This window comes from Carettochelys insculpta, chromosome 22, assembly GCF_033958435.1.
Source record: "Carettochelys insculpta isolate YL-2023 chromosome 22, ASM3395843v1, whole genome shotgun sequence".
Lineage (NCBI taxonomy): Eukaryota > Metazoa > Chordata > Testudines > Carettochelyidae > Carettochelys > Carettochelys insculpta.
Window position 1 is genome coordinate 2,855,168 of NC_134158.1, and position 24,005 is coordinate 2,879,172.

At 54.6% G+C, this 24,005-nt stretch overlaps 1 protein-coding gene across 10 annotated transcripts; it reads left to right on the forward strand.

Moving 5' to 3' along the window:
• Window positions 1-3,490: 3,490 nt before the first annotated feature.
• LOC142024799 (uncharacterized) lies at window positions 3,491-19,598 on the forward strand. Of its 10 annotated transcripts, none has more exons than XM_075017032.1 (6): window positions 3,491-3,564; window positions 5,508-5,612; window positions 15,553-15,624; window positions 16,157-16,283; window positions 17,495-17,611; window positions 17,965-19,598. In XM_075017032.1, exons 3-6 carry the CDS (start codon window positions 15,601-15,603, stop codon window positions 19,443-19,445), a joined length of 1,749 nt encoding a protein of 582 aa, XP_074873133.1. In that variant the 5' UTR covers window positions 3,491-3,564; window positions 5,508-5,612; window positions 15,553-15,600; the 3' UTR covers window positions 19,446-19,598. The 10 variants fall into 10 exon arrangements, with proteins under 10 accessions (XP_074873133.1, XP_074873134.1, XP_074873135.1 ...); XM_075017033.1 differs by having other exon boundaries at window positions 17,968-19,598; XM_075017034.1 differs by having other exon boundaries at window positions 17,498-17,611.
• The last annotated feature ends 4,407 nt before the right edge of the window (window positions 19,599-24,005 follow it).

A 24,005-nucleotide genomic window follows, 5' to 3' on the forward strand; every position in this document is an offset into this window, starting at 1 on the left:
TAACATCATGCCTGCCGCTGCTGTGGCTGTGACGGGCTGCCTGCCTAGGAGTCTTCCCCAGCCCCTCTGCCCCAGGCCTCACCCCTTCTGGGGGCCCAGAGCTACGTCCCCACCAAAGACACCAGTCCTCCTGTACGTTCTGTCATTTACCTTCGGAGGGGCCCGAAGGGACAGAGGTGGGGACTGGGCGGGGGCAGAGCTAATGCGGGTAACACCCGCGGACAGACCAGAGCAGCCGAGGGGATGATCTGGGTGGGAGGAGAGCGGGAGAGACCCGGGGAAATAAACAGGGAAGGGGAGTGAGGGCTGGACAAGTGGTAAGAGGAAAAGGCCAGAAGGGAGAGAAAGGAGGAGGACAGGGAACGTCCTTATCGCAGGTCACGGACACGGAAACTGGAACTCGTTAACTCCTGTGTCAGCGCAGGACACTGGGGATGTCTCTGTGCAGATACGCAGACTATTCTCAGCAGCTGTGAATCGCCTTTCCACGCCGTGCTTATTAAAGCTCCTGCCCAGCTCCTGCTATTTGCCAATTACTTACTGTATGGAAGAGATTAAAACTGAGTCACGGGATTTGCTTCCTGACCTTCTATCACGGGGCTGGACTTTTATATTGGGTCCAGAAGCCATTGTAATGCCCAGTGTGGCTATTGGCCCCGAATATTGTGCTGGGGGGGGGGGGTGGCGTGTGAGGTGTCTAATGAAAGCTGGTGATGCCCCGAATCTCTATACACTGCTTATATGTCTGTATCCTGCTTGTAGGTAAAGTTACAGATTTCAGCTCTTCGGCGGCATGGGAAGTGTTTCAGGGCTGAGGTTCACAATGGGACGTGGGGCTCCACCCCAGCCAGGACAATAGGCTGAGCAAAGGCCCCGACACCCAACACCCACTATGCGATGGTGGGGTTTTCCTACTGGGCCTGCAATGAATGGAAACTCAGCACAGTCACCCACCTGGTCAGGTGGTAAGCCAAGACCTATGGGGATATTTTTGCAGCACTATAAAAAGAGAATGAAATCTACAAAGCCGGCCCTCCCCCCGCCATTTAATTTATTGTATTATTATAGTTTATTTCAGCCTGGGGAACACAGACACTGCGTACAGAGCCCCAGAGAGCCTGCCAAGAATTACCGTTCCAGTCATGGCAAAAGGCCTCAGCGGCTGTAAAGCTGCTTTGCCAGCCAGTCTGGCGAAGGGAAGCTGGAATGGGAGGGTGAGGGAAGTACACTGGGGGTGAGGGAGGGAGTCGGACAGTCAGGGGCAGGGTGAGGTAACAGGAAACCTTTCCCACGAACAGTGTTTCTCAAGATGGCTGTGGGAGTTAGCAGCTGTTGATTCAGTGGGTGGAGAGGCCTGAAGGAAGGAGGAACTAGAAGTGCCGGGGCTCATATTTATTTTCATGAGGTGTCTGTAGGGAAAGCCAAGTGTCGGTATCACTCTGCAATAGACTGACTGTTATTGTGTTAGTTAAGAGTGCTGGACGTCACAGAACAAAATCTCATTCGTTCTTTATTCCCTCCTGACGCTCTGCCCTGTGACACGGGGAACGTGGGAGACCCCCGGCACCCCACAGGAAAGGGGAGTGGGCGGGAAGCAGGTGTTTATATTTAAATTAAGAGAAAATTTCCATGGGAACATCTTCATGAAAGAAACATAACGACAACTTCAAACACTAAGAGCCAGAAACACTGTCTCTGGCCAGAACCCGAACGTCTTATCTCAGCCCAGAAATTAAGTTTCCGTGGGGAACTTCGGGCCAAGGCTGGGGCCTTGGGCAATTCAAGTCTACGCTAGGAAAGGCAGAACACGCCTTCCCTTCCCTGCACCATTTGCGACCCGCAGCTCCGTACCCTGCACTTTCGGGGGCTGCTCTGTGCTCCGCACCAGGGGGAGCTGATTACTGCAGAGGACACAGGCGTCCGGGCACTGGGCACAAACTCAGCAGCAAGAACCTACTGGGAGCCACTAAAGGCCAGAGAGCTCCAAGCAGCTGGTTCCCTTCAGGGGGCCCTGGCGGAGGTGGGGTGATGATTTCCACCCTCTCTCTAACCCTCTGCCTCTGCTCTGCAAACAGGGGTGCTGCCCGAAGGCCCGGCCCTGCCGGGCTGGGAAGGAAACAGCCCGGGCAGAGCTGAGCACAGGGGATTGCCCTGCAGGCCGCGAGCCTCAGGGGCCGCGAGCAGCTTGTCAGCCTGAGCAGCAGCATCCATCCGACGCGGCAGCCCTGGCTGGTGGCGGGGGGGTCGCTGCATTACGTGCAGGGTCCCCAGTTTCCTTCAGTGGCTCTCAGCACCATCCCCCCTACATGCTGTGCGCTTCCTTCCAGCGTCCCTGGCACACGGCTTGCACAGCCCCACAACTGTTCCCCACCAGCGACTGGGGACAGGGCCCAGAAGTGGCCCCCCCACCCGCCTACCCTGTCTTTGCTGCACCCCCCAGCCCCCCGCATGGTCTGCTCCACCCCCCATCTCCCCTCCCCACGCAGGGTCCGCTCCCCCCCCACCCCTCTCCGCCCCCCAGCCCCCCGCATGGTCTGCTCCCCCCATCTCCCCTCCCCAGCCTCCAACCCTACACAGGGTCTGCTCCCCCCCAGCCCCCCGCACAATCTCCTCCACCCCCCCATCTCCCCTCCCTACCCCCAACCCCACGCAGGGTCTGCTCCCCCCCACCCCTCTCTGCCCCCCACAGGCTCTGCTCCCCCCATCTCCCCTCCCCAGCCTCCAACCCCACGCAGGGTCCGCTCCCCCCTACCCCTCTCCGCCCCCCAGCGGGTCTGCTCCCCGCAGCCCAGGGTCTGCTCCACCCCCCGCTACTCACGGGAGCGGCCCCCCCGGAGGACGACGGCCCCCAGCAGCAGGGGGCTCAGCATCGCCGCCCGCTCCCCGCCCCGCAGCCGGGCTGCAGCCGCCCGGGGACCCGACCCTGCTCCCAGCCCCGGGGCCGCGCACCTGCGGGCGGCGGCGATTGGCTGAGAGGAGAAGCCCCCTCCAATAGGGCCGCGCCGAGCCGCTTTCGTCACCGGTCGCTGGGCAGAGCGGGAGGGAGCAGGTTGGATCGCGCCGGGCGGGGGAAGCCCCGGGCTGGGGCGGGTGAGTTTGTCTCTGCCGAAAGAAGGGGCCGTCCCGCGGCGCCCGCCGGCGAACAGCGCTGGGGGTGCCGGGAAAGCCCCGCTTGGTCACGTGCATGAGTGGGGGGGGGTCAGAGGAGGATTTAAAGGGGGGAGGGGCGGTGGCGCCGGTGCCGGGAGGGTCCCGCGTGGGGGGAGGGGCGGTGGTGCCATTGCCGGGAGGGTCCCGCGTGGGGGGAGGGGCGGTGGTGCCGATGCAGGGAAGGTCCCGCGTGGGGGGAGGGGTGGTGGTGCCGGACCCCGGAGCCGGGAAGGTCCCGGCGGGGTTGGGGAGGGGAAGGGCAGTTAAACCGCCGCCCCCGGGCTGCCCGAACGCGCCCGGTAGTGACGCGCGCGCGCTGCGCTGCGCTGCCCCGGAGCGGAAGTGACGCAGAAGGCGGGCGGGGCGCGAGGGCTCGGGCGGCTGGGCCTGGCCGCGGCGCTACGGGCAGCAGGGGTAAGAGCGGGGGCGGGGCGGGTGAGTGGCCTCCGCCCCCCGCCCCCCGCGCGGCGTCACCCCCCCAGGGGTCCCCCAACCCCCCGCGCGGCGTCACCCCCCCCTTCCCCGCACCCCCCCGCGTGGCGTCACCCCCACAGGGGTTCCTGCCACCCCCCCCCGGAGTCTCCCTCCCCCGGCCAGCACCACCCCCCGGGGTCCCCCTGCTGCCCCTCCCCCAGCCAGCACCCCCCCCCCGGGGTTCCCCGCGTCCCTCCCCGCTGGCCGCTCTCCCTGAGATATCCCCTAGCGCCCCCCCCCCCCCCCCCCGCTGCCGCTCTCCTGCTCCCCACCCAGTGCCGCCCTCCCCGGGGTCCCCCCCACTGCCCCTCTCCCGGCCGGCTCGGGGGCAGGGAGCTCGGTGTTTGGGGTATTGGCCTGGCAAACCAGGGTTGGGCGCGCGGTCCGTAAAGGGGCCACTCCGGGGTCTGGGGTGGGTTGGGGTGAAGGAAAAAAAAGGAAAAGGCCCGGGGGTGGGTGCGGGGGATGGGGCTCGGGGCGCCTGTGAGGTGGGGCGCGCTGCCTGCAGCGCAGGGATTCCCAGCCTGTGGGTCGGGACCCAAACGTGGGTTGCGATTAGAAGCGTTACGGGTCCCGAGCAGCTGGGAGCTGCAGGTGGCTCTGAAAGGGGCCATTTGCAGCTCCTTAGCGCTGCCACGTCCCTCAGCATCTCTGTCCTTACGCGTTCCGAAGACGGCGTCGCCACCTTTGCTGTTCTTTTTAAATGTCGTTGGAGAGGCACATCTCCTGGAGCCGGGAGGGACCTCGGTGGGTCACCTAGTCCAGTCCCCTGCCCTCTTGGCAGGACCAAGCACCATCCCTGGCATCTATCTGCCCCGTCCTTAAAAGGCCACCGCAAGGACTGAGCTCGCCACCCTGGGCTTAGCAGGCCAATGCTCAAAGCACTGAGCTAGCGTTCCTCCCAACTCTTTGTCGTCGTGCTGGGCAGGCCACTTAAATAGGCTCTTGCAGTGACTAATTTTCACTGTTATACAGATAAAATACACTGGATGTTTTCGGGGGACAAGGCACCAACGCTCTTTCATGTTACAAGCAGAACGTTACCCAGAGGTTTTCCCTGCTCACCCCGTCTTTTATAGGCTTCACGTTAGATGTCAGCCTGCGGGTCCTGCTGGGTCAGGCTGCCTCTGTGTTCAGACAGGACTTTCACCTCATCCTTAATGGGACTCGGTTCTTTTCTCTTTGGGGTGGATCTTTTTCTCGCCTTCAGGGAGTTGTCTGCACTCTTCAACCACTGGTGTCTGATCCTCAGGACAGGCCGGTGTTGAGGATCAATCACACACGCCCCATTCACACGCCTAATACAATTCATGCCCGAGGCACACAATTTAGGTAGAGTTTTGGTTTCAACAGAGCTTTAAAAAATGGAACATGGGATCAAAATGGATCCTTGGTTACAATACAGAGTCTGGTTTTGCCCTTAATGGTACATATTACAACATGACTTGAATTATAAATATAAATTGATAATATTAGACTAGTTACAAAGTGTAATTTTTCCTCAATACAATATTGCGGTTTCCTGTGACTCTTCTTCTACAAATTAAACCTACATCACCCCCCTTCTCCCTTTCCCTCCGTTCCCCGTCCCCTTCTGTTCTAAGCAGCTGATTTGTCAGTTCTCGGTTTTGGTTTGCATTTCCCCCCAAGCCCCTCCAGCCTCTGAGTGTGGGGTTTAAGCTGAGGGGGTGAAGGGCGCAGCTGTTTGTGAATGAGGGTCTTTCCCCAACCGCAACTCAATCAACTCTAGAAGTAACCTACTAATTAACTATAATAAATGCAGTCTTGCTGCTGTTGTTACTAAGGTACTTTCCTGTTTTCTCTGAAATAACTACTATGGATGTATAAACATGACGCAGTTCAAATGTGTATTCTTCCCTCAGGCGCAAAATGAGCTAGTTACGGCTCTGCCCCTGCTCCCCCCTTTCGAATTGCCGTGGGTCACCAAGTCTTCCTGAATTGTCAACATGGGTCCCCGTCTGGATAAGGTTGGTCTGGTTTCTGTGGACGCTGGCTGTGTATAAGGAAGTGCTGCCGGTAGCAGTGACCGTGGGCCCTGGCTGTGGGTAGGGAGGCGCTGCCGGTAGCAGCGACCGTGGGCCCTGGCTGTGGGTAGGGAGGCGCTGCCGGTAGCAGCGACCGTGGGCCCTGGCTGTGGGTAGGGAGGCGCTGCCGGTAGCAGCGACCGTGGGCCCTGGCTGTGGGTAGGGAGGCGCTGCCGGTAGCAGCGACCGTGGGCCCTGGCTGTGGGTAGGGAGGCGCTGCCGGTAGCAGCGACCGTGGGCCCTGGCTGTGGGTAGGGAGGCGCTGCCGGTAGCAGCGACCGTGGGCCCTGGCTGTGTGCAGGGAGGCGCTGCCGGTAGCAGCGACCGTGGGCCCTGGCTGTGGGCAGGGAGGCGCTGCCGGTAGCAGCGACCGTGGGCCCTGGCTGTGTGCAGGGAGGCGCTGCTGGTAGCAGCGACCGTGGGCCCTGGCTGTGTGCAGGGAGGCGCTGCTGGTAGGGATATGCCTGTCCCTTTCTGCCCAGGACACGGCGGCTACTTGGTCCGATGTCCCACAGCTCTGGAAGAAGCTACCTGAGCCCAGGGGTGTGGGGCAAAGGAGTCAGGGCCGCCGTACGACGCCTCACTCACTGGGACTCCGCAGCAGCCAGGCTGCAGCTCTGGGAGCCTGGGCTGGGGTCGGCCCTGGCCATAGGAAGGGACTCGGTGTCTGCGGTGAGTGTGGGGTGCCGTGGGGAGTTTGCGGCCCTGGCCAGAGTCCCAAGTCGAGCCAGCGGCAGTGAGATTCTGCTGCCCAGGCTGCAGCTGGGAGAGGGCCAGTCCCACTCCTTGCAGCCACATCTCCCCAGCCTGCCCAGGCCACCCCGCGCCAACCCTAACCCAGGGTGGGCAGTGCTGGGTGATCAGGGAAGACACGAACCCCCAGGCTGCTTCCAGCACTGCTGCCGTAAGCCCGACTCCCTGCCCGCGGGGTTGGAGGCAGAGGGCGCTGGGTGGCAGAGCTCTTTGGGAAGGGCAGCGGGACGCAGAGGAGGATGGGGAGGGACCCAGGGATGCAGGGGCAGGAGTGGGTGAATGAGGATGCACAGGGGGAAGAGGAGGCTGCATGGGATGGGACCCTGCACCCCATCCGGTAAGAGGAGACTCTTATTCAGCAGGTCGTACAGCAGCCGTGTTCGTTGGCAGTGCTGCAGGGTAGAACAGGCTTGATAGCCCAGAAACCACAGGCAGTCAGCACAATCCATCTTGGGGAAAGGGGGCCCCAAGCCCCAGCCCTGACCCTCCTTCCTCCCCGTCAAGTCCACTGCGACTCCCAGCTCAACTGCCCAGTTCCAGTTCAAACCAGCCTGGCTCCTCCACTGGTGCTGTGCCTGGGGAAACTGAGGCCCAACTTCGGGTTGCTCCGGGACAGTAGGAGAGGCAGGCAGGCTCACCCGGGGAAGAAAGCCCTCACACACCACTTCATCGCAGAGGGGCAGGAGAGGGTGATGAAGGATGGGTGAGGGAAAGGGGAGAAAGGAAGGGGGTGATCCTGAGGAAGGGGCTGCGGGGAGGCATCTGGGGGATGAGGGGAACAAGACTGGAATAGCGGGAGGATGTGAGGGGGACACACTTCTCTTTGCTCCCCACTCCTCTGACTCCCTTCCCCTGCTCTTTCTGTTGTACATTAACTTCCGCCCCTTTCCAGGTGCTGCCGTGAAGCTGACAGGTTTAATAATCTGTAGCGTTTGCTCCCCGCCAGTTCTCTGTAGCTGTTTCAATGGCAGGGCATGTTGCTCCAGACACTCATTATTTCCTTCAGAGCTCTCACCTGTATCTCATGGGCTTGTGTTTTGTTTTTTTTTTTGTGGCTCACTCTCAGCCAGCCCCTGTTCTTCTGGCCCCTCAGTTCCTGGTAACACCTCATTGTTATTGCCAGAAAACAAGCGGGTCGGAGGGAGAATTCTCCCGGACGGCTTCTGTGGTAGAGATGGATGAACAGAAATCCATCACTTTGCAGCAGGGATTTTAATTATTTCCTGCATTTCTTTTGGGTCGCTAAAGCAGCCACCAGTTCTTTTGCCAGCTGCTGCTTCTGGTACATTTAATGAATGTCTTGAGGTTTATTTTCACCCATTCTGCTGTTTGGTTGTCAAACTCCCTGCAATTCCCTTCTTTCCTAAACTTGGCTGTAGCTTCCTGGCCCATTGTGTTGGCTTCACTCTGGCTGGAATTACAAACCAGCAAGTCTACAAATTAGTTGAAACTGTAGTAAAGAGCAGAGTGGACAGACACGTACATGAAGGGGAGCTCTAAAGAGGAGGGTGAGAAACTGTTCTCAGTGGTGTCAGATGGCAGAACAAGGAGTAATGGTCTGAAGTTGAAGAGGGAGAGGTGTAGGTTGGATATTAGGGAAAACCTACTTCCCCAGGAGGGTGGTGAAGCACTGGAATGCGCTGCCTAGAGAGGTGGTGGAATCTCCATCCCTCAGCGTTTTTAAGTCCCGGCTTGATGAGGTCCTGGCTGGGATGACTTAGTTGGGGTTGATCCTGCTTTGGGCAGGGGGCTGGACTAGATGACCTCCTGAGGTCCCTTCCAGCCCAATAATTCTCAGAGAACTTGTTGGGGAAAGTCAGCGTGGTTTCTGCAAAGGGCAGTCAGGTCTTGCTAATCTACTAGAGTTCTTCGAGGTGATCGATAAGCATGTTGACAAGGATAATCCAGTAGATATAGGGCACTTAGATTTCCAGAAAGCCTTTGACAAGGTCTCTCACCATAGGCTCTTAAGTAAAATAAGTTGAGCGGGAAGGTTCTCGGATTGAAAACCGGTTAAAAGACAGGAAACAAAGGGTGGGAATAAATGGTCAGTTTTCAGAATGGAGAGAGGTAACTAGTGGTGTTCCCCAAGGGTCTGTAATGGGACCAATCCTATTCAACCTATTGATTAATTATCTGGAAAAAGGGGTAAAGAGCGAGGTGGCAAAATTTAAAAACAAAAAGCAGTCAAGTAGCACTTTAAAGACTAGCAAAATGGTTTATTAGGTGAGCTTTCGTGGGACAGACCCACTTCTTCAGACCATAGCCAGACCAGAACAGACTCAATATTTAAGACACAGAGAACCAAAAACAGTAATCAAGGAGGACAAATCAGAAAAAGATAATCAAGGTGAGCAAATCAGAGAGTGGAGGGGTGGGGGGGGAAGGTCAAGAATTAGATTGAGCCAAGTATGCAGACGAGCCCCTATAGTGACTCAGAAAGTTCCCATCACGATTTAAACCATGTGTTAATGTGCCAAATTTGAACATAAAAGTCAGCTCGTCCACTTCTCTTTCTAACACGGTGTGATAATTTCTCTTCAGTAACACACGTACCTTGAGGTCATCGACAGAATGCCCCGTTCCATTAAAATGTTGACTAACTGGTTTGTGAATCTGGAGCGTTTTGATGTCTGTTTTGTGCCCGTTGACCCTTTGTCTAAGGGAGTTAGAAGTCTGTCCAATATACAAAGCATCTGGGCATTGTTGGCACATGATGGCATATATGATGTTAGTAGAGGAGCATGAGAAAGTGCCCGTGATTCTGTGAGTAACCTGGTTAGGTCCAGTGATGGTATTTCCAGGGAATATATGTGGACAAAGCTGGCAGCAAAATTTGCTAATGATAGTAAATTGCTCAAGATGGTTAAGAGCAAAGCGGACTGTGAAGAGCTTCAGAAAGATCTCACGAAACTAAGTGACTGGGCAACAAAATGGCAAATAACACTTGAAAAAATAACTCCAGCTATATATACAAAATGGTGGGGAGTAATTTACAGTAGCCTCTCGAGAGAGAGAGCTCTTGCAGTCAATGTGGGTAGATCTCTGAAAACATCCACTCCGTGCGCTGCAGCGGTCAAGAAGGCAAACAGAATGCTAAGAATCATTAAAAAGTGGACAGAGAATAAGACCGTGAATACCCTATTGCCTCTATCTAAATCCGTGGTACACCCACATCTTGAATATTGCGTACAAATGTGGTTGCCCCATCGGGAAAAAAAGATATATTGGCACAGGAAAATGTCCACAAAAGGGCAACAAGATGAGCAGGGGTTGGGAACGGGCGCCATATGAAGGAAGATATTAAAGACTGGGAGTTTTCAGCTTAGAAAAAAAGACTGAGGTGGTATGATAGAGGTCTGTAAAATCATGAGTGGTGTGGAAACCGTGAATAAGGGAAAGTTATTACTTTTTGCTATAACAAAAGATCTAGAGGTCACCAAATGAAATTCGTGGGTAACGGGTTTTAAACAAACAAAAGGAGGATTTTCCTCACGGAGTGCATAGGCAGCCAGTGGAACTCCTCGCCAGAAGAGGCTGTGAAGGCCAGGACTTTAACAGGGTTCAAAAAGAACTGGGTAAGTTCATGGAGGGTCAGTCCCTCAGTGGCTGTGAACCAGGATGGGTAGGAATGGTGGCCCTGGCCTCTGTGGTCACCTCTTCTGTTCACTCCCACTGAGGCATCTGGCATTGGCCTCAGTGGGATGGAGGTTACAGGGACCTTTGGTCTGACCCAGGGTGGCTGGTCTTACGAATTTCTGTTTCTGAAGGATATCCGTTTGTGTTGAGCAGCCTCCGGCACCTTGTCACTTAGCCACACCATTGGCTTTACAGACTGTCTCCTCCTCTGCTTCCCTCACTGTCTGCACTGAGGGAGACGTGCCTTCTGAGATTTAGTTCCTATTTAAGTAGCACCCAGCTCAAATCTGAGGATTCGCATCCCTCTGTGGGGCACTTCTCGTTAATGCCTGCAGCACCTTCCTCAAATGCTAGGGCTAATGAAGCAAGTTTTTTAACCTGCCTCTCTCAAGGTGTTTTGACCTGTGTAAAAGCACTTAGGAAGACCCTGCGCTGCAGATCTTGTCTTCAGTTCAAATTAATGCTACTCACCAAATAAGGTTTTAAACAGGCCCATAGTATACAGGTGTATGGGTCTAACGAAACATCCATCATTCCTGTGACACTTCCTGGAAAAGACGTGCTCGTAAAGTGTGCTTTTACTGAGCAAATCACAGCTCCAGGCTCACTGTGCAAATTACTCTCTCATCTTCCTGCCCGCCCCTGTCACCAAAGAGCACAGCGTGTAGAGAAAAGATACTGAAAATTCTGATTTTTGCAGTTCTGTGCCAGAGCAGCATCCGTCTGCAAAATCTGGCCCTGTTTTATAAACCAAAATCAACATTTATCCATGATGCTAAATACTTGTTTGCTTAGGATTTTTTAACACAACCATCTTCAATATCACAACGTAAAAATAGTAACAGAGAGATACCTGTGTTAGTCGATATACTATCGAAACGAAAAAGCAGTCCGGTAGCACTTCAAAGACTAACCTAATAATTTATTAGGTGGTGAGCTTTCGTGGGACAGACCCACTTCTTCAGACCAGAGCCTTATCAGGTGAGACTCAATATTTAAGGCACAGAGAACCAAATGTAGTTATCAAGGTTGATAAATCAGAAACATTTTTTAATTAAGGTGAGCAAATCAGAGAGTAGAGGGGCAGAAGTGGGAGGGGGAGTCAAGAGTCAGATAAAACGAAGTATGTAGAAAGTCCATATAGTGAGCCAGGTAACTGGTGTCGCGGTTCAAACCATGTGTTAACGTGTCGAATTTGAATACAAAAGAGAGCTCATCACTCTCTCTTTGCAGCCGATTCTTAAAGTTCCCGTTCAGTAAGACGCAGACTTTCAGGCCGTTAACAGAATGGCCCACTCCACTCCAGTGCTGGCTGACAGGCTTGTGACTTAAGAGCTTTTGGATGTGTGTTTTGTGTCCGTTCATTCTTCGTCGAAGCGCGTTTACCGTTTGTCCTATATACAAATTCGACACATTACCACGTGGTTTGAACCGGGATGCCAATTACCTGGGTCCTTATATGGACTCCTTTACATACTTCCTTTTATCTGCCTCTTGACTTCCCCCCGCTCCTACCACCCCTCTGCTCTTCTGATTTGCCCACCTTGATTACTCTTTTTGTTCTCTGTGCCTTAAATACTGAGTCTGTTCTGGTCTGGCTCTGGTCTGAAGACGTGGGTTTGTCCCACGAAAGCTCATCACCTGATAAATTAATTTGTTAGTCGTTAAAGTGCTACTGGGCCGCTTTTTTGTTTTGACAACGTAAAAATGAATCTGTGTCCTCCTCTAACTCTTAGCTCGGGAGCTGTATATTTACCCTATGAACCACAAGTGTCCATCATAAACAGGACCAGCCCCATGGTTCCCTACCCCAGAGGGGAGGACAACGATTTACCAGCCCCAGGGTTTCTGACGTGCAGCTCTCGGCTGTGCCCAGGGCCAGGTGGGATCCCTGAAGCAGATTCTGCTGCCTCCATTGTGCTGTAGGAGCTTGGGCTCGGCAGATGTTCCCTGTAGGTCTGTGCTGGGACAAACCCTCTCTCACACCACATCTGTTCCCCACCGGGGAGGGACTTTCTCCTGGGGTGGCCCTACGCTCCGCCTGCTTCCTCTTCTGAGCCAGAGCCTGCCGGGGAAGGAAGAAACCCATCAGAAAGTGCCAGTGCCGTAACTAGCGAGTTCTGCACCTGAGGCAAGAATGGAAAGTTGCAGCCCCTCGTGCGTTCCTAGTAGTTACTGTGTGGAAGACGGGAAATACATACGCAACCGTAACACGCCGCTGACGCTGGCTGTGGGGGGCTGAGGCTGGTTCCCCTGGGCCTGCTGGTGGGGTGGGGGCGGGGTTGTGTGTGTGGCGGAACTGCCATGCCCCTGTTTCTCCCATCTCAGTGGGGCTCGCGGCGGGGTGTGGCAGGGCCGCCCAGGAAGCAGGGAAGAGCAGGAGCTGGGTGGTGTGGTGACGGCACTGGGAGCAGAGCCCAGATAGCCGTGTGGGAGGTGGTGCGGTGTGTAGGGCCGGGGTGTGTGTGTGTGTGGAGGTGCTGCGTGCAAGCAGCGTGTGTGTATAGATGCTGATGGTGTTGTGTGGCGACGTGGCGAAGGCAGCGTGTAAATGGTGGTGCTGTACCAAGAGGAAGGTGCTTGGAAGCGCCGGTGAGCAGGGGCAGGGCGTGCTGGGGGGCCACTGTGTGCCAGGACAGATGCATGTAGTGGTGGGGGTGTGTGTGTGCGCGTGCAGGTTGTGCTGGTGGCAGTGGAACTGTGCGTGGGGGCCGGGGTGTGTGGAGGTGGTGCTGTGCGTGGGGGCCGGGGTGTGTGGAGGTGGTGCTGTGCGTGGGGACGGGGTGTGTGGAGGTGGTGCTGTGCGTGGGGACGGGGGGTGCGGGTGGCGCTGTGCGTGGGGGTTTCTGCGGATGTGCCCGTCGGGGGTGGCGGGGGGCGCTCTGCTGATCGGTCAGGGGTGTGTGTGTGTGTGTGTGTGGAGGTGCTGCATGGGGGCGCGGGGGGTGCTGTGCGTGGGGGCCAGGGTGTGTGGAGGTGGCGCTGTGCGTGGGGGGCGGGGGGCGCTGTGCATGGGGGTTTCTGCGGATGTGCCCGTCGGGGGTGGCGGGGGGCGCTCTGCTGATCGGTCAGGGGTGTGTGTGTGTGTGTGTGTGTGGAGGTGCTGCATGGGGGCGCGGGGGGTGCTGTGCGTGGGGGCCAGGGTGTGTGGAGGTGGTGCTGTGCGTGGGGACGGGGGGCGCGGGTGGCGCTGCGCGGGGGGGTTTCTGCGGATGTGCCCCTCGGGGGTGGCGGGGGGCGCTCTGCTGATCGGTCAGGTGTGTGTGTGTGTGTGTGTGTGGAGGTGCTGCATGGGGGCGCGGGGGGTGCTGTGCGTGGGGGCCAGGGTGTGTGGAGGTGGTGCTGTGCGTGGGGACGGGGGGCGCGGGGGGCGCTGCGCGGGGGGGTTTCTGCGGATGTGCCCCTCGGGGGTGGCGGGGGGCGCTCTGCTGATCGGTCAGGGGTGTGTGTGTGTGTGTGTGTGGAGGTGCTGCATGGGGGCGCGGGGGGTGCTGTGCGTGGGGGCCAGGGTGTGTGGAGGTGGTGCTGTGCGTGGGGACGGGGGGCGCGGGGGGCGCTGCGCGGGGGGGTTTCTGCGGATGTGCCCGTCGGGGGTGGCGGGGGGCGCTCTGCTGATCGGTCAGGGGGGTGTGTGTGTGTGTGTGTGTGTGTGTGTGTGGAGGTGCTGCATGGGGGCGCGGGGGGTGCTGTGCGTGGGGGCCGGGGTGTGTGGAGGTGGTGCTGTGCGTGGGGACGGGGTGTGTGGAGGTGGCGCTGTGCGTGGGGACGGGGGGTGCGGGTGGCGCTGTGCGTGGGGGGCGGGGGGCGCTGCGCGGGGGGGTTTCTGCGGATGTGCCCGTCGGGGGTGGCTGGGGGCGCTCTGCTGATCGGTCAGATGGTCCTGGAACCTCTCCTGGGTGAGACCCAAGTGCGCAGCTGGCCGGGAAGGCCAAGGTGCTGGGAGGAGTTTGCAGGTTTGAACCGCAGGCTCTGGCCTCCGCTGGGCCAAGCGGGGGGAGGTAACGGCCTCCTGTCCCTTCTGCCCTTTGTGTCTACACCCAGCTCCTTCCTACTGCCATGGTGCTGCTCTGCCCGGGCTCCCCCCAGCCCCCCATGCCCAGTGCGGGCACAAGGGAGAAGACCTGCAGGGCTCCAGGCCCACTGGCAGCCAGGCTGGGTGCTCTCACTGCCCGCCCTGCACTCCCTGGGTGGGACAGGCCGGTAGCAGCCACTTGAATGAGGCTCCCCGTGAGGCGCACGGAGGCTCCTGGCTGTGGCCGTGGCTTCCCTGGGGATCCCCGACAGCCACGTGGGAGGCCAGGCCACTGTAGGGTCGCCAGCTTTTCAGAATGCTTGTGAGGGACAATGCCCCACCCTCCAGATCCAGGCACCCCCAGACCTCTGCTGTAACTCAGCGCCCCTCCCTGGGAGCTAGGCCCCCCCAGACCTCTCTGCTCTAACCCAGTCCCCCTCCACTCTCCCAAAACCGGCCCCCAACCCCTCCACCCCGGAGCCAGGACTCCCCAGGTGTCCCTTTTTTGAATTGAGAACAATAGCAGTTTCAAAGGCTTCTGTCTGCTGAGGACTCAGAGGGAAGACGGTGTGGAGGGAAGGATGTCTCCCAGAAATATCCCGACTGTCTCAAAATGAGCCGCGGAGTTAGACGTGAATTTGAATTTGGTTGGGCTGGCCGTCTCTGTTTCCATGTTGCCTTGTTTTTGTTGTTCTGCTGCTCTGCTCTTTTGTGTTGCTTTGACTTGGTATTTTTCCCCCTATAACTTTTAAACCGAGTCCCAGGGAAATAGTCTCTTGTTTTGTGAACAAATCACTGTTTGTAAGCAACTGATCTGATACCTGTGTCCCGAGAAAGGTCTCTCTCTCTCTCTGTGTGTGTGTGTGTGTGTGTGTGTGTGTGTGTGTGTGTGTGTGTGTGTGTGTGTGTGTGTGTGTGTGTGTGTGTGTGTGTGTGTGTGTGTGTGTGTGTGTGTGTGTGTGTGTGTGTGTGTGTGTGTGTGTGTGTGTGTGTGTGTGTAAGCCTTCAGCTAGAAGGCCAGCTATCCAATTACAGATCTTTGTTCTAAGCTCTCTCTAGAGGGAGAGTTAAGAGCTTGAGGTGCCTCCACAGGGAGATTTTCCCAGGTGTTTCTTCCTGGTTGGTTTCACCTGGGTGGTGGCAGCCTACCGTCCAGGGGGGATCTATGACCTTGGGAAGTGTTAAAGTAAAGCCTGTGTGATAGGCAAGGGGCTTTCAAGGTTTTGCAGGCCCCCGCTTTCTGTGCTCAGGCTGCTGGAGGCAGGAAAGAGCCCTGACAGAGGGTTTAAAAGTGTCTCATGAGTTAGAGCCTAGAGATGGGGGCTGGTGTGTGTTGCAATCATGTCACTGAGGGTTTTCTCAGCAAGGGGGAGTCTAGAGTGTCTGTCTGCAGGAGAGGAGCCTGTGGAAAAACCAGTGGTGCAATGGACTCTAAGGCTCATTCAGAAACCTCCCCAATCACTCTTCTCACCCTGACAGGCTGCAGAACAACGATCCTGTTTTGTTCCTTCTCCTTAAGGAAGAGAAATGGCTGTGGTGGATCAAGCCGAGGTAGGGGGCTTTGGGGGAAGCTGCTGGGGAGGGGAAGGAAATGCACAGGGTGATGCCAGGAGAGGGCAAGGTGTGAGTCTCTGCTGGGCCGTGCTTAGCTCAAACCTCTAACGAGGCCCATTGAGGAAGACGGTTTAACGTTTGCGTATTGCTGAAAGAGGAAGAAACCTCCGTGGACAGGGCAGAGAAGGCAGAGCAGAGCGCTGGAGCCTGGACCCCGTAGGCAGAGTGTGCAGGGAAATACAAAGGGATTCCTGTCCTTGTTCCTTGCCCGAGCCCCACTTCCCCCATCAGCGTGTGAGTAGTAGGTCTGTGGTGAATGGGAAAACGCTGCCCTCCTCCATGTGCTGGGAGGGACGAAGAGGTCCTGCCTGCTCTGTCCCCTGGAGCCTACTGGCCACGCTGAGCAGGGCTGGGGTGGGATGCTGGTCTGACGGCCTGCCCAGAGCTGCTGTATTTTTGTGCTTCCTCCGTGACTAGGAGGGCTGTGGCTGGAGCAGCAGGCGCTGAGCGGGGGCACCTGTTGTTTCAGGTGCCGGTGACCTTTGAGGAGGTGGCTGTGTATTTCACCCAGGGGCAGGGGGCTCTGCTGGACCCCGCTCAGAGAGCCCTCTACCGGGATGTCATGCGGGAGACCTACCAGACGGTGGCCTCGCTGGGTAAGGATTCCTCTCACCTTGTCTTTGGAAGCCATGGGGCCTGTGTTTCTTCATCTGCTCCTTCCCTGGTCAGTGAGACGGGGGAGTTCCGCATCTCGCAGAGCTGGGAGGGACCTCGAGGTCGTCAAGTGCCGTTGCCCATCCTCAGAGAGGACTTTTTCCACCAGCCCTGGGTTTGGAGTTAGTTTATGTATCTTTAGTTAAATCTGTTTGCCCCAGGTCCCTTTCTGGCCCCCTCCAGGGTTTAGCAAGCCAGTGCTCAAACCACTGAGCTACTGCTCCCCCCACTACTTGGGGGAAATGGGTCTCATGCTCCCCGCACCGCTCCGGTGTGGGACAGCCATTGACCTGCGTGTCTTCTCCCACGGGCTAGGTGAGTCACGAACCTAATGGACACGTGTGATGGAGTTGGGGGAGTGCCTGTGTGAGGCTCGGGCTGGGTGTGTGAGCAGCTCCCAGCGGCTAAGGATGACCCTGGGGCTATAACCCAGGCTGGCAGGTAACACCTCAGCCCTGAGCAAAGAGGAGGGAGGAGCCGAGCTGGTTTTGAATCGGAGGGCAGCAGTCAGAGGCTAGGGGGAGAGGGAGCTGGAAGGCAGCCAGCCAAAAGCTACACCCCAGAGGGGCACCCCTCGGGCTCCTCTCCCCAGGACGGGTTGGAAGGACTGTCTCTGGCTGCTGTACTGACACTTCTGTGGGAAACTGGGCACCTGTTGCCTGATAAACCTCCTGTTGTACCTGCTGAGTGAGAGTCACTCCTGCCAGCGGACGGGGTGCAGTGCAGGGGGACCCCTGAACCCCATCACAACACGCTAATTCATCCCCCACCCTCCAGCTGTCATGGGGACAGAAGCAGTTCATTACCCTGTCTGCCTTAATTCTCACACACACAGCGTCTGTGCCTCTCTCTGGAACCGGCTCCGGGCAATGGAGTTTCAAACCTAGGCTGGGCCTTAAGCCCAGAACTCTGTGTGCCTCAGCAAGTTCCCCAGAGCCCACTGATTCTGACCACTCGTAGGGAGGGTATGAACCCCTTGCCCCCCAGACATCAACCTCTCCCAAGGAGGTTCAGCGACCATATTCCCATCTGGCACAACCCTCAGCAAATCGTGCGCTCCGGTTAAACTCAGGCTGTGCCCTTTGTGAGCCCCGGTCCTCAATGTTTTCTGCTCATGCCTGATTTTGCTCCTCCCGCCTCTCCTGCCCCCAAGCAGGACTCCCCGTTCCCAAGCCTGCCCTGATCACCCGGCTGGAAGCAGGGGAAGAGCCGTGGGTCCCAGATCTCCAAGCTGCAGAGGAAAGGAAGAACCCAAGATGCAGCGGCACAGGTGAGAAGTCAATGACAATGACATAGGAAGTATCTGGCAAATGGAGGGAAAAGGGTAAGAGCCCCCAGACCGTGGTGTGAGCCCCCTCAGTCCTGCCTCCTCTCACCCAGGTCAGGCTGTGCTCACTTGGTGTCATGGCAGATATCGCTCGGAGCTGCTCCCCACACACACACTGTCAGCTGTCAAGTCTTCTCCTTGTCTTGACAGCTGTTGGGAGTGTTTGGACGGGAGGTGGAGGCAGAATCCAAATTCTCGGTCTCCCCCTCTGTGACTCTTTTTTTTTCCCCCTTTGCTGTTCCCCTTTCATAACAGCCCAGACTATCACTCCTGCCTGGATTCTCTCTGTCCCCCAGCAGGTGGTCAGATGATGAGTGAGGACAAGGATGAGACTCCACAGAGGAAAGTTCCTGAGGAAGTGGAACTGCAGGGACCCTTCATGAGAAGAGCTGAAGGGAATTTTTCCCGGTGCCTGGAACAGAGAAAATCCTGGAGTTATTGGCATGGGTCAGAGAGGAACTGGGGGGAGAGCCCAGGGAAGAAAGTGGATGAACCCATTGAATGCGAGAGAGGAGGCAAGGATGCCAAGAAACCTGCAACCCAGCAGAGTAATCCCAAAGAAGAGAAACCGCATGAGTGCTTGGAATGTGGGAAAAACTTAAATCAGCACTCAGGCCTTATTTGTCACAGGGGAATCCTCATGGGAGAGAGGCCACATGCATGCTGTCAGTGTGGCAGAAATTTCAGAACGGAATCAGTCCTTATTAAACATCAGCGGATCCACATAGTCGAGAAACCTTATGAATGCTCGGAGTGTGGGAAAAGTTTTGGTGCACCGTCAGCCCTTGTCCTGCATCAGAGAAAGCACACACGGGAGAAACCTTTTAAATGTGTGGACTGTGGGAGAAAGTTCAGTTGGCGCTCACATCTTCTTATCCATAAGAGAATCCATACAGGCGAGAAGCCCTTCCAGTGCTCGGAGTGTGGGAAGAGTTTCAGTCGGCACTCTCATGTCGTCAGGCACGGGAGAGTCCATACGGGAGAGAAATCCTTTAAATGCTCAGCGTGTGGGAAGAGTTTCAGTCAGCACTCTCATGTCGTCAGGCACGGGAGAGTCCATACGGGAGAGAAACCCTTTCAGTGCTTGGAGTGTGGGAAAGGTTTCAGTCAGGCCTCACAGCTGATTAGCTACAGGAGAATCCGTACGGGAGAGAAACCCTTTCGATGCTTGGAGTGTGGGAAAAGTTTCAGTCGGCCCTCGCAGCTTATGAGGCACGGGAGAATCCATGGGGAAGAGAAACCTTTCAAGTGCGTGCAGTGTGGGAAGAGTTTCAGTCGGCACTCCCACCTTATTAGGCATGAGAGAATCCATACGGGAGAGAAATACTTCCAGTGCCTGGAGTGTGGGAAAAGCTTCATTCGGCCCTCGCAGCTGATTAGCCACGGGATAATCCATGGGGGGGAGAAACCCTTTAAATGCTTGGAGTGTGGGAAGAGTTTCTATCACCACTCCAGTCTTGTTAGGCACGTGAGAATCCATACAGGAGAGAAACCCTTTAAATGCCTGGAGTGCGGGAAAAGTTTCACTCAGTCCTCACAGCTTGTTAACCATGGGACAGTGCATATGACAGAGAAGCCCTTCAAATGCTTGGAGTGTGGGAAAAGTTTCAGTCGGCGCACGCACCTTATTAGGCATGAAAAAATTCATACGGGAGAAAAACCCTTTAAATGCTTGGAATGCGAGAAAAGTTTCAGTCGGCACTCGCACCTTATTCGGCATGGGCGAATCCATGCCAGAGGGAAACCCCATAAAGCAGGAGGAGAAGAGAGGGAGTAAGTGGCTGTGGGGAGGGGAGATGGGGACGTTCTGTCTCCGGTCTAGACGACCACGGCTGGGAGAGGATTGAGACTCTTCAGATTACAGCAGCTGGCTGCTTGTGAAAAACCCCGCACTCTCTCTTTGCCCCCATTCGGGCTGGGGATGCGGGGGGCAGACTGCATGGGGTAGGTGGGGGAATAGGGGTGGGGGGCTGGTATTAGGGAGGTAGAAGTGAGGAGTTTGTGCTGTGTTCACAGATTCCTAGTTGGGCTGCAGTTTCTGGTGCCTACAATTCCCAGGGTTAGGACTCTCCCCCAGTTCCCAGCAGGCCTGTCACTGGGGTGGGGAGTGGGGCAGAGTGCGCCATAATGCATGGGGGGAGGGGAAAGGATGTGGGTGGGCTCCTGCATCTGTGTGGAGAGATGCAGGTTGAGGGGTGGTGAGTTTGTTTGGGCGTCTTTACTCCCACGTGGGCTGTAGCAAGGGTCAGACTCGAGCAAGGGACAGGACTGTCCTGGGCAAGACAGGGAGAGAACAGGCTGGGTGGGATGTTGCTAGAACTGCAGGTGGGTCATGCTGGTATGCTGAGAAGTGGAGGCCATGTGGGTACCTGGGAGATGAGCTGCTGATGCGGAAACTCTGTTGTCCGATTAATGCATCAGAGGGAGCTTGGTTCAAACACATCCTCCCTTTTCTTGTTTAGACTGGAATGAGGGGGAGTTGATATTAATTACCAAATGGTTGGAGTCACAATTACACAATCTGAAATACCATAGAATCACAGAATCCTAGGGCTGGAAGGGACCTCAGGAGGTCATGAAGTCCAGCCCCCCTGCCCAAAGCAGGATCAACCCCAACTAAATCATCCCAGCCGGGGGGGGGTGGGGCGGGGAGAGAGAGAGAGTGTGTGTGTGTGTGGAGGAGGCTAGTGTAGCGCCCTGCTATTTTCCAATGTTAGACTTGCAAACACAACATGGAACGCTAGTTCTAGACTGAAATATGTTTACTTAGTGTCAGGAGGGGAAGTTGAGCCATGTCAAGTTTGTTAACAGGTGCCCATCTGCCTGGAGAAGTTTGAAACCCTGGGCTAAAATGTGGTTTGTTTGGAGGAAGACAGATCCGGAGCAGAGCAGAGAGCCGAGAGAGTCGGCATTAGCAGAGCTTAATGCAGGGTCTGACTTCAGTGGAGTTGGTGTTTTCTGTTTGTAAAGCATTGAGGCTCCTTTTGCAGATGGTGATGCAGGTTTCAGAGAATGAATACTGGAAGAAAAGGTCTGCCTCGTGACATTTGTGTGATTACATTGCAAACAAAGTTTACATAACTGTGAGTAGCTTAAGAAAGAAAAGGATTCCTTTAACGGAATTTTTAATGTGTTGTAAATGTCTGGAAATTTTGATTGTAGTCATTTTTAAAAAAAACCATGTTACAGATTAGTACTTACTCGACTGTTAAAACTGGAAGAAAGTTACCATGGATCCTATTTATTTGCTTGGGCTTTCGATTAGAGTTGGAGTCCAGACAAGTGATTTCCATTTAGCTCCAGAATTTGTTTTGGGGAATAGTATTTGGAAAGAATTAAGGCCTGATCTTTGCTATCAGGTAGAGTCCTGGCTCTTACGGGTCAATGGGTGTCCTCTGAAGTACTTGGTGTGCTGGCCAAGAGCTAAGCACCTGCGCGTGCACGCGCACACCCCCCCCCCACACACCCCTGGAAACAGGCACTGCTCTGTGGGACAGAACCAAAATAGGAGTGAGAGAGAGCCCACTGCACACAGGACATGAGTAACAGGCCGGGGATGTGAGCAGCTGACAAAGTGACAATTTTACTGGAGTTGGAGCTGAGGAAAACCAGGACGCGGCAAGTGGCATGGGAAGATGGGCAGGAAGACGGTGAGAAGCAAAGTGCTGAAGATACAAGAAATTACCACTGGCTTATTTCAAGCCCATCAGAAGGAAAGGAGGGTGTGGCCATTAACGCACAAAAGTGGAATTCCAGAGTTTTGCATTCCAGTCTTTGCTTTGCCACAAACTTCCTACATCAACTTGGGTGAGTAACTAAAGTCTTAACCAAAAGGTGCTCAGCGTTCACAGCACCGATTAAAATAATTGGCATCTGAGAATGCTCAGAACCTCCGAAATCCAGTTAAAGGGACAGTAACCCTACGAAGCAGATTTGTCAAAAGCCTAAATGCATTCAAGTTTGTGGAGCATTCACGTACCATGACCCATCTAGATTGGTATGTGAGAGAGACAAATTGGAACTAAAATGAGAGCTAGTTCAAAAGTATCATCCTGCCATATTTTGTTTGGTCCAAATTCTGTGACAATTAAGGAAGACAAAAGACATGAATCAAAAATGTTTTTGTTTGTTTTTCCCCCATTTACCTCTTCAGTCTCATTAGAGCTGGTGCAGAAAGCTGTAGTTAAGATTCCCAAACAAAATTACAAAGTGTATTACAGTAATTGTATATCCATAAATATATCGGTTTTTTTTTTTTTTTTTTTGCAATCACACAAATGTGTGTATGCAAAATCTCAAACTTACAAAGTATGTCCAGTTTCCACAGAAGCCTATTCTGCCTGATTAATCACGGTCTATACTTGATTTTGTTTCACTAAAATAACTTATGTATCACAAAGTAATTAAAAAGTACCTTAAATTTAAATTAAAAATTATTGTAGATGAGCAAATAACATCAAATTTTATGAACTATTAATAAAATAATAAAACAATACAATTATTGTATTATATTCAGTCAAGACCTGAAAAACTATAAAATATGCCTAAAACATAATCTCTAATAATAAATAATTATGGCATTTGGATAGAAGTGTATTTTCTTTGGTTGCCAGGAAAGCTCTCAGCTTTCATTTGTGTGGCCCTCAGTAGGCTTTGAGCTTGACATGCTTGAGATGATTTGCAAGCTCTTTGAAGCAGGGATCTGTCTGCACCTCTGAAGCCAGGTGTTAATGTGCTCTGGGACTTCTAGGCTGACTTGGTGACTCATACAATGTTAATGTTTCAAACCAAGGGAACTTCTCTCTGGTTTTACAGGTCTCCGTGCCCGGATCCTAACTATTCATTTAATATACTCATTGCCTGATGTTTTACTTCCCTTCCTATTTTCAAGTTGTCATTTGTTGTGGCTTTTGTTTGCTGTCTGTTGCTTTATTGCTTATTTTACTGTTCTGTCTCTGTGAACTATTAATCAGATTAACAGTTGGCATCCCAGAGAAACCCCAGACGCCGGAGTGAATGCCTTTTACTCTCCTTTCCAGTGTCAGTAAATATTGAATGACTATTTGCAAGGTGAGAGTGACTATCTCTAGTTGACTCAGATTTGTTTAGCACCTTAAAGCTAAGTGACGGGTGGCTTGCTCACATGTGAGGGGGTAGTTTTGTGAATGACAGGAGTCTGTAGCCTGCAGCTGCTGTGGAGACACTTCATTTTTGAGAGCTGCTTTAGTGGAGATTTGAAGATTTCGTGGTCTGTGGGATTCGATTGTTAAATTGGGGCTTTGTGGCGCATCTTTCTTGCTTTTACTGAATGGCCATTTCTTTGATTTATTTTTGGAGCCGTTTTCCACGTGCTCCGTCTTGGTGTATTCACGAGCTTGAGTTGCTAGAGAGAACGAGAGTACCTGTACTCCGGGGCTAGTGTGGTAAATTTCTTTTTATTTGATTTCATATGAAATAAAATTCTTATCCAGTGTTGCTCGTTAATTTTCTCTTATTTTAATCGTTTTTCTTCTTCCCTGTATATAACCTGTTCAAACTGTACAGTAGATTTCTATCTAGTTCTTTTGCATGTCCTGGTGGTTCGTTTGCACACGGAACCTTGCTCACCTCACTGGGGGAAGGGCTTGAGTACGGGTGGCCGGCTCAGGGGCAGGAGGGCTTGGGCAGAATCGCCGGCACTGGGGGACGGATGAGGCAGAGGATCTCACTGCTGCTGGAGTTTTGCTGGTGCAGGGATCACCCGAGACCTGTAGCCCTGAGTCAGACACACATGTCGTGCGGCTACTTTGGGCCAACAGGCGTGGCCTCCGGAAGCTGTGGGGGGAGGGGGCCGGAGAGATGAGGCCCCTTGTTAGCCGACACGAAAGGGGTGGCTGATCGGGGTCGTGCTTGGTGCCAGCAGGAGTCTCTTTTACATCCGAGTCTTTAACAGCTAGGACAGACTGTCCCTTCGCAGCGGGCAGCCAGGGTGGCTGACGGATGCCCCAGGAGTTTGCCCCTTGGCAGGGGGCCAAACTCAACGCCCAGTTTCCAGCACGCTAGTACTGCCAACCCTAAGGACTTAATTAGCCGAAAGCCGGCTAGGGTGCTTTGGTTGTGTATTGCTCAATGCAATCGCTGGAGGAGTCCAGCTTAGCATAGTGGTTACTATGATTTATTACAGTGATAAGTTTAGCGTGTAAGAAGTGTAAACTTACAGGTAATCTAGATTTGTAAACTTGACTTTAGTTACAACAACAACGACGCTTCACCTATTAAATGCGCGCAAAATAATACCTAGCGGGTATAATTCTCACCCCTGCATCATCCGACTCCAGCATTGCCAGCGTCTGTCGCT

Excerpts from the sequence above, each read along its gene's own strand:
- LOC142024799 (XM_075017032.1), top strand. The coding sequence starts at position 15,601 with ATGGCTGTGGTGGATCAAGCCGAG. Across the intron at positions 16,284-17,494 it reads CCAGACGGTGGCCTCGCTGG|CAGGACTCCCCGTTCCCAAG; the intron begins GTAAGGATTCCT and ends CCTGCCCCCAAG. Across the intron at positions 17,612-17,964 it reads CCCAAGATGCAGCGGCACAG|CAGGTGGTCAGATGATGAGT; the intron begins GTGAGAAGTCAA and ends TCTGTCCCCCAG.